Source organism: Pithys albifrons, chromosome 15 (genome assembly GCF_047495875.1).
Source record: "Pithys albifrons albifrons isolate INPA30051 chromosome 15, PitAlb_v1, whole genome shotgun sequence".
In the NCBI taxonomy this organism is placed as follows: domain Eukaryota; kingdom Metazoa; phylum Chordata; class Aves; order Passeriformes; family Thamnophilidae; genus Pithys; species Pithys albifrons.
In genome coordinates this window covers 17194014-17208103 of record NC_092472.1, presented here as the reverse complement: position 1 = coordinate 17208103, position 14090 = coordinate 17194014, and the positions used below count along the sequence as shown (strand labels likewise).

At 43.9% G+C, this 14090-nt stretch overlaps 1 protein-coding gene across 4 annotated transcripts in view; it reads right to left on the bottom strand.

The window, feature by feature from the left end:
- The window catches only part of MACROH2A1 (macroH2A.1 histone), a 44238-nt gene extending 30405 nt beyond the window's left edge, over positions 1–13833 (bottom strand). For 2 of the 4 annotated variants that reach the window (XM_071570480.1, XM_071570482.1), the window contains exons 1-2: positions 13680–13833; positions 4447–4647 (exon numbers count right to left, since the gene is read on the bottom strand). In XM_071570480.1, coding sequence (XP_071426581.1) covers positions 4447–4618 — 172 coding nt within the window. In that variant the 5' untranslated portion in view covers positions 4619–4647; positions 13680–13833. The remainder of the gene's footprint in view (positions 1–4446; positions 4648–13679) is intronic. The other 2 variants (XM_071570479.1, XM_071570481.1) reach the window with 1 other exon arrangement.
- Between the last annotated feature and the right edge of the window lie 257 nt (positions 13834–14090).

Sequence of the window (14090 nt, the reverse complement as noted above, 5' to 3'; positions counted from 1 at the left end):
TTAAGGAAGCCTTTCACATCAAAAATTAATCAAGATGAAAATGCAGTGAACTGAGTTCCAGCATAGGAATATCCATTATTTGATACTGGGGATATCAGAGAGCCTGAAAACAAAAACTCAGGTACCACAATGCCTGGGATGCAATTCTAATTGTGGGGTTCAAAAAGAGCTTATTTGATATTTTAACAAAATATATGATCAACACTACACAGTGGGCAAAAAAAAAAAAACAGCTGAGAAAAAAACCTAATGGGGAAAACAGACTTCTGACATTTTCTCCTACTTTCAGTATGTACATGACAAATATAAATCAGAGTCTCATTTCTTCTGTATTCCTGTGCTCCTGCTGTTTTATAAACTTCTCCTTCTCCTCATTTGCTGTGGCATTTGGCAAATGAAAATTATTTACAGTGTGGAACAGATGATGGGGGACAGAGGGAGCAGAAATCACTTGCAGGCCTGGTTCTTGCTGCCTTTAAATATGCTCAAGAGGCTTCTACTTTTCAAGGGCAAAGGAGTATCTTTTTCAGTTCATAAGGAAGTCTGGGCTGCAATCTCTACATCTGAAAGGACACACCTGATTAGATGTATGGCTGGCCCAGCTCTGACAAACACAAACCATCCAAGCTCAGGAGTGGCTGCAAAGCCCCAGATGAACTCTGGCCACTCTCAACTGACCCAGGGTTCTTTTTTGACATAAACTGATACAAATGCACGACTTTGCAGGGAAATTAAGGAGTGGATTGCAGTTTTCTGAAGTCTACATTAGGCAAGGAACCATTGCAAACTAAGTGATACAGCAAGGAAAGAAGACAAAAGGAATTACCAACACTGGCCTTGCCAACATAAAGCTGTTGATAATGCTGATAATGCTTCAAATTAGAAAACCATTAATCAAATATATTGAATATTCCCTGCAAGGGAGGAAGCACTGCATGAACTGTTGCTGCAAAGGACAAGGAAAAAGAATCATGCATTACAGTTCTTCAGCATCCACACTATTCCTCCAGAGTAAAGAAAGGAATTATATCCAATGCTTCAATATAGGTGACACTCAAATGTATTTTCTGCCCATTGACCCACAAAACACACACTTGCATCCTATTTACAGTGCACATAACATTATTTCCTTAGAGAAATACCAGGCAACAATAAGTTGGCTTAAGAAAGCAAACTGCATACACTGGGTGTGCTAATGAGAGAATTATTTTGTAATATTACTGCTAAGTAACACGATCTTTTAGTGAATAAGGAAAATAACACTCATTGGGCAAACTGTTTGTATGTCAAGCATACTGAAATCTAAGGACACAAGGAATAAGAGAATGTGTAATTCTGCTTTTTGGTGAGCAGTCACACATACATGATAAAACTGTGTTATTTTCCAAGTACAGAGTGGATATAAAGACATAATTCCAGATGAACCCAGACCAGAACTTCAAGTCTAAACAGCTGGAAGCATTTCAAAAGTTCAGATTTCAAACTGCACAAAAAAGCCCAGCTCTGAGCACATTATGGGCTAATTTCAGACTTACATCAAAGTTAAACTTTAGCAAAGGCCAGCAAAATTCAGCAGCTCACCTTGTAAAGGACTGAAGTTGGTTCCATACTCTGCAGACGGAGGTTTTCAAACCTTAGTAGGTTCCTTTCTATTAGGTCACGTCTTTGTCATTTCCCCTCCTATTTTGTCTGAAGTTTCTCTTTCCTACAACTGCTTTTGATATTTTAAATTTCTTTTCTCCTTCCTGGATGCACAGAACTGCTTTTTTGATTCAGCCAATTTATTAGCATGCCACTTCACATGGGCTCCTTCCTATTATGTCACGTTCCTGCTTTTACTTTGAAATGGTTGAAATGCTTTGATTTAGTCTCAAACCATGTGCTGAGATGATCATCTTTAAAAAATCTCCCGGAGAGAAGTCAGGATTTCTCTGGTTTTGTGAAGTAATAACTGCCATGAGGTAAAAAAGAACACAAACCAAAAACTCCCAAGTCTCCCGTTTCAATGGAGTGTTTCTGAATTACACTGAAAAAGATGAATGACCTCAAGTTCAGAAAACATACTGACCACTAAAGACTAAAAAATTACTCTGCATAGATTGGGAAAAATTAACAGAAAGAGAAGGGCAAAACCCCCACCAGAGTAAAACAGTTACGGGACTACAAGAAAGGTGGAGAAGGATCTTTTACAAGGACTAGAAGTGATGGGACAAGGGGGAAGGGCTTCAAACTGAAAATAGGACACATTTCCATTACATATTGGAAAGAAATTCTTTGCTGGGAGGGAGGGCAGGCCCTGGCACAGGTTGCCCAGAGAAGCTGTGGCTGCCCCATTCCTGAAATTGTCCCAGGCCAGGCTGGACAGGGCTTGGAGCACCCTCAGATAGTGGGAGGTGTCCCTGCCCATGGCAGGGGGTAGGACTGGATGGGATTTAAGATCCCTTCCAATCCAAAACATTCTGTAATAAAACTATGACTAGCTCTGGAAAGAAAAGAGCATCTGTGCTTTTGAGGCACATCTACGTACAAGAACAAAAGAAAACCCTGAGGATACTGGGATTATCTACCCAGCCTTCAGAGGAGACAAAAACCCACAACAAAACTGCTTAAAAATATTTAAAGGGAGAAAAAAAGAAGGTACTTTTCCCTTTGGCTCTCCTTTCCCCCTCCCTTTTTTTGACTTTCCTTAAGCAATGTGTGTAACTGTTCCTTGGCTTTCTCCCATTGTGTTCATGTCCTCAGACAGGTTCCCAGCAGTTACACACCTTTATTTCCCCAGCCTATTCTTAGCTGCCTGAACCATCCCTGCCTCAGTAACCACTCTAAATCAAACAGTTAACCAATAACATGTGCTGCTCATTAGCAGTGCCTTAAGCTCACTTGTATTGCTGTTTCTTTAACAGGGCAGCATTCAAAGCACCCTTCACCCTGAGAAGCATTTTATTTGAGTTGTTATTGCTGTAAGCAGGAACCCAGCTGAAGGAAATGGTCATTTTTTTAGGGCCATCATGAAGTTTAAAGAAAGCATTCTTTTAAAGAAAAGGCCCAAATGAAGAAAACTGAACTTGAACAAGCAAAGGGGAAAAAAGGATATCTGATGAAAACAAATGTTTTATTAATTATCACTAATGTTATCAATGCTCATTTTTGGGGAGGAAAAAACTTCATAGAAAAAAAATCAGCCTATTTCTGTTCTTCAGTGTTAATATACATTATAAAGGGTATCTAAAATAATACTAAGTGTCAGGTTGATACAGCTTTAAATACTCCTAGTAAAGTGAAGTCACACACTTAGAAAGAACTTTACTTCTTCCTCAGAGGCTCAGCACACCATCAGACCTAAAGAGTCCTGTCCCTTGAAACACTTGAACCTGCAGCAACCACAACCCTGACAGAAGCAGATGCACTGTAGAAAGAAACACTGCTATGAGAAATAAGATCCAATTCAACCTTTTCCTCAGTCATGCTAACAGAATCTGTCTCCAAACAGCAATCCAGCTGGCCCTGGTGCTTTTTGCTGGATTCCCAGCCCACAGGTAAATGATGAGAAGTCAACTTGGCCACACGAAGGTGACTGAACTGGTTTACTCTTCCCTCTTTTTCATCATTTTATTTTGAACAAAGCATTACTGCAAAAAGCACATTTGTTGATGCTATTACAGCTGGGGTTTGTGGGGTAAATTTGCAATGTCTTAGGTCTCATTTGAGAGAACTGCCACGTGAAGATCTTTACTTGCATGTCTAGCTGTGAATGTCTTTAGACAAAGCATTTTCTTCCTCTGAAGCTTCTTTCTAAATGGAGGCAAAAATAATACTTTTTGTCCTCCAGGAAGGTGCTGTGTGGATGAGATAATTATTTAAGGTGTTCCCATTCTGATGTGATGAGAGGAACAGAGCAAGGACTACAGATAAGCCACGGAGATCAGGGCAGGTGAACAGTGTGCATTTATACACAGACTGCTGAGCAAACTGCAAACAGCACATGAAGTCTCAAAAGAACTCTGCAAAGTGAACAAAATGCTTAAATGAGGCTGTAAGCAATCTCAGCCCTGTGTGAACACTGAGAAGATATTCAAAATTAATGTGTATGCTTAGCAGACAATTATAACCCAAACAAAGTCATCAGGCACAAAACCAAAGTAAGGAGGACTGCACCAGTGCAGGCCCAGTCCACACATACTGGGGCCAGTGGGAACTGCCTGTGTGGAAGGAGAGTGTTTGCAACAGCTGAAGAAAGTAAATCCAACACTGGAATGAACAAAAGCCATCAAGGCTCTCAGTCAGAGTGAGGGTACCTTGACTTTGGCTTAGATGTGTGATCAGCACAGCACACACTTCACTGTTTTAGTCGTTTACAAATCAGAGGATCTTTTCAGGGGTTTTTCCCTGTGCAAATTCCGTTTAAACTTTCACTGCTGCCATTTCACATTGTTCAGCAGGACTCACCAGTCAGATATTCCAGTACAGCAGCCATGTACACAGGAGCACCAACACCAATCCTGTACTTGGGGTGGCCCTTCTTAATGTACCGCAACATTCTTCCCACAGGGAATATGACCCCAGCCTTTGCGGAGCGGGAGGTCTTGGTTGACTTCTTCTTTCCACCCCTGCTGGACATCTTGTCTGTACTGGAGCTCAAACAGCACTCTGGGTATTAGGAAGAAAAGAAAAAAACACCAAAAGATGCAAAGTTATTAATAGGAACTGATGCTACAGTATCATACACTGAATTTCAAGACAAATCAGTATTTTGGGGAAGGCAAGGCATTAGAGTGCCTAACACACATACAGACAAGTTGCCTTTTCAGAGTTGTCTTGGTTTGAGATAAGCAACTGCCAACCCCCCCCAAGCACAGAGAGAAAAGCCTCCCTCCTAACACCAGGGAAAGGGAGGAAAAGAGAGGGGAAAGAAAAAAAACACTTCAAACTGCATTTATACTAAATCTACATATATTTTTCACAGAAAGAAAGAGACAATTAGAAGAGAGTACAAATAGACACTCACACAAGTCTGCAACAACAAGTTCCCCACCTCAACTTCTTAACGAACACACAAGTTCTACTGTCCTAACTACACATTACTTAAGAAGAAGCTTATTCCCCAGGGAGACAAACCCAAGCAGAAAGGAGAGAGCCAGAACAACACATTTTACTTTCCTGAGGTACCCTGTGAGCCAGTGGTGGGCCTGGTCCTCTCCATCCCCCCTGGGACAGCATCGTGTGTCCTCCCAAGAGGAGGCTGAGAAGTGACTGCCTTAACCACTCCCACACTGGTTCCTACTGCCCTGGAGATGATGTCATAATGTGGTATGGAATACAAAATTACTGGCTAGAAGAGGTCAGCTGTTAGCTCAGCCCAGCTCAAGTCAGCTGAGAGCTTTAGCCTAGTCCACACTTCAGAGCCCAAATCTAGGCCCACCTGGGTGAACCCATAACAAGAGTATATACAACAAGAACCTAAAGTGATTTTCCACAGAACATTTACTTCTCATTGTAATCTTGGCATAATTTTATACAGGAAATATGTAAGACAAATTATTTCCTATAAACCTACCTTTCTGAAATTCCTAACAGACTAAAGACAATAGCACTAATGGAGCAAAAAGTGGTAACTAACAAATTTCAGACAAGAGCTTCTGCATTGGGGCAGAGGATGTTTCTGCAAGGAGACTGACACAACACTCTGCTCACCACAAAAAACCTTTGAAAGGGCATTTGAACAGCTGTGGTAGGACAGTTACACACATGAACAACTACACTTCTAACTAGGAAAAACTGTGCCCACTAAAGCTTTTCTAAAGTGTATTCACCTTCTTTAAAAACCTCCATTTTTAAGATGTGTGAATTGACAGAAGCAAGGCCTATGAAAGGCAAAATACATCTACTGTGCACTAAATGTTCTATTTTTAGGAAGATCTGAAATGACCCCCTTGAGACTCGAGTCTGCTGAAAACCAGCCATCTCCACATCCAAGACCATGTTGCTTCAGCCTCTAGGAATCTGATGAATTTCCATCTGCCACCTTTCCCCAGGAGCACAGTGGTCTCAACACCGTATCTGACAACTGTATCTCAGTGAGGAAACTACTGCTGATACAGCTGTCAGACACACTCTATTCTCTGATTCCTGCTCAAGCTGTAAATAGAAGCTGACAAATCCAGAGGGGTGGAGGGTTCACAGGCTCTCAAGGTATCTGTGAAGGTTTAGGCAATTCACTGGGTTTTGCAATTACCCCAGAGGAAAGGAGACATTCCCATCTCCCCCTCCCTCCTGAGCTCCAGGGAAACAAGTGGAATGCATCAGTGACACACAGAGCTCTGTGCAGCCCAGTCCTTCCCCTGCTGCACAAATCCCACCTAATACACATGCAAACTCACTGCTGTGTTATACACCCTACAATGAAACCCCTCTAAGCCTGCCTTACCCCCACACCATTTCTCTGCTTCCTTTTCTTTCTCTTGTTTATCCTGAATTCTCTCCTTGCCCTTATGAACTTCACTGTATTCCCCACACATCTGAATCCACAACTGAGCGAGCTCAGAATTCGGCAAAACAGGTTCACCAACCCCACACTTCCAAGTTTTGCAATTTCTGTTCCGTGCTGACACATCCTGCAGTCCTTGAAATCTCCGTGAGTCACTGAGACTCAGACTGCAAAGCAAGACCACTCAGGAGAACCAGAGAAACACAAGAATCACACATCTATTTTCCTCTCCACTTCCACATTCTATACCTGCACAGCACATTAAGTAAATTAAATGCAATGAGCTTATTCCTTGTTAAAAGTAAACAAAATAACCTTCTCTTTGTAGCTCAGATGAAAGTAACACTACAATAAGGAAATTTATGTCAAAAAACCAGACAGGAATCTTGGAAAGGGGAAGCCATCAAAAGGGCTCCTTCTCCTTTCATGTGCTGTGGGCTCTGCAGCAACCATTATTCTGGGAAGAAGAGGACAAAAGCCAGTTTTCTTGCCTTGAGAAACTGTCTAACTGGAGCTCACCAATGATTTAAAACCCCATCCATTTAATTGCATTTTCTCATCTAGTTAGCACTGTCTTTGTTACCAGGAAGGCTGGGTGGGGCTTTGAGTTGACTATGGACCTTCTGCCAGGAATTATTTCCGTATTTCATAACCCATTTTCGTCAATAGTACTACAGATGTTTAATCTCACAAACGGTAGGCAGTTCATGGACTCCCACCAGGGCAAGGGGCAGGAGAAGTACCTGTGCTGCCCCACCACACCTTTGGCTTGAAACTGAGAGGTGAATGATGAAGAATGTAGTGTTTCTAGAGAAAACCTGCAAGCCTTAAGCAGCAAACTTCTGTTAACCATTTAGCTTCTAAGTTTATGGGATAGTCAGAATAGCTGGGAGAGAATATGGAAATCTTTGCTTCCTGATGTTTTTGGGAGTGTCAGCCATCAGCTGCTTAGGATTTGGATCAAAGCATTACTAAAGTAGGTAACAACACAGAATAACACCAGCCCATGTAAAAAATGGTGTCTTTTTTCTTTCACAGCCTTATTTTATCACCTCTGCAAATTCTACAGGTTATTTTCTCCCTGTATTTTATACATTTGGTCACATTTCTTGCGTTACTATTTAGGATAACTCTGGACCTATCTTGACAATTAACCTGATCTCATACAGAACATTAAAGACCTTTCTGGCTCTAAGTTTCTTTGTGAGGAAAAACTTTGAATCACTAAGGTGGTGGTGAGGGCCGTTACCTGTTGAAAAAGCAAGAATTTCTCGAACTTTTAGTATTAAATGTGAAATTTGATGAGTTTCAGAGCTTCCCATCTCAAGGATCCCATTTCTAGTGACTCACTGACTGTTTAGATGTTGGGGGTGAAGGGAGGGAAACTTCAATCGGGTTTCAAGTACCACTTTTACTGTTGCTAACGGTGTCATTAGAAGGTGAAAGTGAGAGCCTGGCATGGCAAAGCCTTTTCAGAGCTTAATTGTGCACTCAGGATCGTTACTTTGCAGAACCTGTTTCTCCTGCCTTGGGGCTGAGGGATGGCCCAACGAGCTCAGAACATCTCCACTTCTCGTTCTCCACGGAAAAAGAGAAGGGAAAGAGATTTCACTTGCAAAGCCACAAGAAACTGCATTGAAGTGAAATGTAAAGAGCACAGCAACAGCTCAAAGCCCACAGAAAGCCATCCATGTGCCTTCCATGTTCCGAAATGGTTTCTCTTTGCAACACCAGAGAGTCTGGAATGCTGCCAACACTAATGAACCAGAGCTGTTTGCTGAGTCACCAGGAGCCCGCAGATCAGAGCCAACCGAAGGAACCTTATCACATGCACCACAGTCCACACAGGATTTGAGCAGCATGAGAAAAATAAGGAAATATATTTTAAATGAATCACAGTCAATGGACAGGTACTTTCTTTCTTTCTTTTTTCTTTCTTTCTTTTTCTTTCTTTCTTTTTCTTTCTTTCCTTCTTTCTTTCCTTCCTTCTTTCCTTCCTTCCTTTCTTTCTTCTTTCTGTCTTTCCTTCCTTCCTTCCTTCCTTCCTTCCTTCCTTCCTTCCTTCCTTCCTTCCTTCCTTCCTTCCTTCCTTCCTTCCTTCCTTCCTTCCTTCCTTCCTTCCTTCCTTCTTTCCTTCCTTCCTTCTTTCCTTCCTTCCTTCTTTCCTTCCTTCTTTTCTTTCTTTCCTTCCTTCTTTCTTTCCTTCCTTCTTTTCTTTCTTTCCTTCCTTCTTTCTTTCCTTCCTTCTTTCTTTCCTTCCTTCTTTCTTTCCTTCCTTCTTTCTTTCCTTCCTTCTTTCCTTCCTTCCTTCTTTCCTTCCTTCTTTCTTTCCTTCCTTCTTTCCTTCCTTCTTTCTTTCTTTCCTTCCTTCTTTCTTTCCTTCCTTCTTTCTTTCCTTCTTTCCTTCCTTCTTTCTTTCCTTCCTTCTTTCTTTCCTTCCTTCTTTCTTTCTTTCCTTCCTTCTTTCTTTCTTTCCTTCCTTCTTTCTTTCTTTCCTTCCTTCTTTCTTTCCTTCCTTCTTTCTTTCTTTCCTTCCTTCTTTCTTTCTTTCCTTCCTTCTTTCTTTCCTTCCTTCCTTCTTTCCTTCCTTCCTTCTTTCCTTCCTTCCTTCTTTCTTTCTTTCCTTCCTTCTTTCCTTCCTTCCTTCTTTCCTTCCTTCTTTCTTTCTTTCCTTCCTTCTTTCTTCTCTCCTGCCTTTGCAATGGAATTATTGAGAAACTTAACCAAATACACTGCAAAGCCTCCAAAGATTTGGCAATAACATGATTTTGTTTATCACTGTGATGATCAGGGCATGAGGAGTCAAGTTCTGAAGTTCACCTTTCACTTCAAATCACATTTAACACTATTTTCTTCAGTGGCTCTGCTGTGCTTGGACACAGATTGCCATTGATGCAGAATTTAGCACCTGATCCACAGCCTTTTGAAAACCCCTTAAGGACTGTACCAAGATTCATATTGCTGTCTAAGATGTCCAAATACCCAGAAACGAGATTTGATGGGGTATTAATTGGGTCACAGCAAAGATTCAAGCTACAAGGCTCCTCTGCTGTCACGTCTTTGCAAGCCAGAAATAAATTTTCTAAGAAAACGTTAAGGTGTAGCGATGAAATCAGCTAATTAACATTTTTCTGTTGGAAATTGGCTGTAGTAACTCGGTTGGCCATATTTCTCTGTGTGAAGATACTCTGCTACACCACACTTTTAAATACCATCTTCCTAAAATGCACATAAGCATCTGTTTTTCTGAAAGGTTTAACATCAAGAAGAGGCTGCACATCCTGCTAAAGTGATACCCAAATTCCACACACCAGTTCTTTATTAGCTCAGTCGACCTGACACACTGATCAAAGAGCAGTAATAAAACAACCCTGCTACTAATAGTTTTCAGGTACTGGTTCTTAATGACTAAACAAATTACTATGAATGCCACTGCTGTCAGGCAGGGCCTGTTCTGATCGTGGCTTACCCTGCTGTATTAACTGCACTCAGCAAAGAGATTAAATTTAGATCTACATCATCATACCAGTGTAGTGGAATCCAGGAGATCATTACTACAGTAGGAAAAATACTAAGATATAGTAATTATTTTTCTTTTCTTTCAGTACGAAGACTAAGCTGGAAAGTTCACTTTTGTATCACAAAAGAGATTAACTGCAATGCTACTTTCTTTCCATTGTTTCAAAAGATCAACCACGTAAGTGCTGCCATTCTCTCTTAAATCTCTTCATGTACTGTAATAACAGCTGCTCACTGAACTCTCTTTGAAAAGGTGCATTTGAATTTGCTTTAACAACTAAACTTGCTCATTTCTTGGCTAATCAGAAGCTACTCTGGCATATTTATAAAATGCACTGCCTGTAGTCAGTATAAAATGGTCTCTAATAATGCCCAGTACAACAGTGGCTCAGTCTGGGACTGGGGATTTGAGGTACAACAGCACTAAAAAGAGTTATCATTCAGTTATCATTTGATTTCAAACTTTAGCTTTAGTTCTTCACCAAAGCAATAACTCTGAGGTCTGAAACAGACAGGAGTGAAACCAGTTGTGAAACAGTCATTCCAAAACTACCTTAATTTACCACCTGAAAAGGTACCATCACACATACATTTATTTTCACATGGAAAACAGAGAAAACACTCCTCATCTAAGAATGCTTTCTGTTGAAGATTAAGGTGACTAAAATTCCCATATCTATAACAGAAAGGATGAGAAAAGGAGGAATATTTTCACAAAACTTGTGTACTAAACAAAATGCTGTTGTACAATTGTATTCAACTGGCACAAGTTCCTCTCTCCCCCAGTGGGTCTGAAACACCAAAACAAACAGCCTTTAATGTGCAAACCTCCACTACAAACAGTGCTGGGAGTGTGACAAGAGTTTCAGCTGGGCATCCTGCCACCAGTAGTCAGGAAAACGTAAATACAATTGTCTTCATTGACCACTGCTGGGAGAACTGGCCCCAAATAAGCTCATTTGTACATTACAGCTCTTTGTATACCAGATAGGAAGCATAAAAATTGATAGAGGGCCTTAAATCACTGGACCATTTGCAAATTCAATGTTCAGAAAAACTGCTTTAAAGAACATTTTGAAAACTTTTTTTGCCCCTTGACATTTTTTGGAAGAAAACAAAAACACAATAAAGAATTCATGTGGATGCTTCCAAGGCAAACTGTGGATGCAGAATGAAATTTAAGACAGATGTGATACTGCTGAGGGAGGGGACTGTGAGAACTCGACCCACTGAGGAGGTCCTGAAAGGTGTGATTCTCACACCACTTCTGGAGCAAGGACCACAAATCCTGCCCCATCCTGTCTCCAGAATGGGTCTGGGTAAGGAATGGAGCTTCTTTATGCATTTACAGCATCTTTCCCTAGCAAGCAGGCCAGCTAGTCCTGCACTCTTTCCACAAGCACTGCATGTTTCTTTACCAATTTTACCTCTTGAGTGGACAAAACTCAATGAAGATGGCACTGCCCACTGGGCCAATATTCCCTCTCCCATAGAGGATCTATATGGAGACTCTTTTCCCCCCTTGTGATACCAGTTCCAGATTCCTGCTCCTTTATCCCTTTGCTGGGCCAGGACCACATTTTCTGTGGAACAGAAAACAGGCCTTGATCCTCCTACTTGTCAGAGCTGTACAAAAATATTTCAGAATTTCTCTGAGAGCTCAGGTTCATGACTATTCTTCCAGAGTGTTACTGTATCACCTTTCCTATCAAGAGAGTATCTGGTATCCAACCTCACTGCCGTGCATTGGCAGCACCAGGCAACTCCTAAGGACAATTTAAACACACAAATTTCTTTCAAGTCTAAGCTTGCAGTGGTGGACTTCTCTTTTTATAATGTTCATCTCCAAAATAAGCAGTGCTCAAACACTCTTCCTTTCCTACTGTCACTAAGCCAAATTCTAGTCTTGCTACTAGTTCTCAGATCAATTATGGCTTAAGCTACACTGTCAACATTTGGCTTTGCTGGCAATCAGAAGGGTGTACAGTACACACAGCCAAGCAGAGTTACTCTTCAGGGACCCAGAAGGCCTGGGAGATTTCACTGTGAAAGGTTATGAAACATAATGCAGCAAAATAATCTGCAACCATTACTAAGAAAACAACAATCCAATTCCTTTCTTTCCTAAAACCTGGGGGAAAAAAGCCCCCCAAACACATTGGGTAGTCTTCTAGAGACCACCTGGTACAAAATTTCTCATACCCAATTGCATTAAAACATATTTTCAAAGCAACTTGTCTTCTTCTCACTTCAGTATTTCAACTCTGGGCTGTACCCAAGACCCCAGGTACTGTTTTTATTAATTTCACTCTTGCTCCTTCACTCATTTATTTCTTCTGCTCTTCAGAACGGGGCGGGCAGTGGATCTGCAAAGTTCCCTACAGACCTGTTGCTACGTGACAGCTACACACACACAGTCCTGGGGGGAAAAAGGGTTGTTCATTTGTACGGTCAAGGGATAAATACCAAGCCTCATCCAAACACATTTCAGCAACCAGCCTGCCTCCATCCCCAGTGTTCCACCACGCTGCTTGCCCACGACCCGGCTCCAATTCCCGGCTTAGGACGCAATTTCACGGGCCTTCTGCAACTTGCTTTTAAAGATTACAGCGCAAACAAAAGGATTGCAGGAAGATACAAGTTACAGGAGCCGTTAGCTACCTTTGCTGTGTCTCCTGCACGCACAAACATGCCAGCCCCGGGTCTGGATCCCAGTCCCTCGGGAACCTGCATTCACCTGCAGTGCTGGCGGTCCCGCAGGAGCAACACCCACCCCCGGCAGTCCCTCCAGCCCTGCAGGCACACACACTGCGGGCTGCACCGCAAGGGACGCTTCCAAAACAACACGGAGCCACGCTTTATTCTCACCATTTATTTTTACCGCTCTTTGCTTACGGTTTAAAAAACGCCAGTCACCTTTTTTTCCCTTCCTTTCCTTTTTATTAAGTCATTCACATGCGTAAGGTAACTTTTGCGCCGCGGGTTCTTCACCCCGAAGTGAAATGCAGGGAAAAAAAAAGAACACGTCCTGGTGCTCTTTCCTTGCGCTCTCCGCAGCCTCCCCCCGGTTCTCCCGCAGCTCCCGAGGTTCTCCCGCAGTTCCCCTCGATTCTCCCGCAGCCTCCCCCCGGGTTCTCCCGCAGTTCCCCCCGATTCTCCCGCAGTTCCCCTCGATTCTCCCGCAGCTCCCCAGGGTTCTCCCGCAGCCTCCCCGGGTTCCCTCCCCGAGGTTCTCCCGCAGCCTCCCCGGGTTCTCCCGCAGCCTCCCCGGGTTCCCTCCCAGGGTTCTCCCGCAGCCTCCCCGGGTTCCCTCCCCGAGGTTCTCCCGCAGCCCCCCCGGGTTCCCTCCCCGGGTTCTCCCGCAGCCTCTCCGGGGTTCTCCCTCCGCTCTGCCGCCCTGTCCGCGGTCCGGGTGCGGAGCTTTGGGCAGCCTGCGGGCCCGCACCCCCGCCGGGCGCCTTTTCCAGCCCCACCGCCGTCATTCCACAGCGGATTCTATGGCAATACAGCCCCGCTGCCTCCATTTCGCCGGGCGCGGTTGGATCTCCGGGATTCACCCGAGACACACAAGGGGAAGCGGCACAACTCCGGGGAGGGACGGGCCGCGCTGCCGCCGGCAGTCCCCGCACCGCGACCGAGCCCCCGGCACCCCGCTCGCCTCCCTGCCAGGACTTACGGCGCGGGCACGATGTCTCCTCCCGTGGGCCGGCGGCGGCCCCGCTGCCTGTCCCGTTCCCGTTCCTTTGGCTTTCCCCGTTCCCGTCCCCGCTCCGCCCGCGGGGCCACCGCGATGGGCAGGACGGGCTGGCGCAGCTCCCACAATGCCCCGCGCGCCGCGTCACATCCCCGCCCGCCCCCGGGGGAGGCCGCGACACCGGCCCGGCCCTCAGTCCTGCCCGGCGATAGATGCGTCCCCCGGCGATAGATACATTCCCTGGCGATACATCCCCCGGCGATAGATACATCTCCCGGCGATACATCCCCTGGCGGTCCCTCATGATACATCATGTCCTGGCCGTCTCTGGCGATCCATCTCGTGGCGGTCCCTCACGTTTCCTCATGATAAATCATGTCCTGGCCGTCCCTG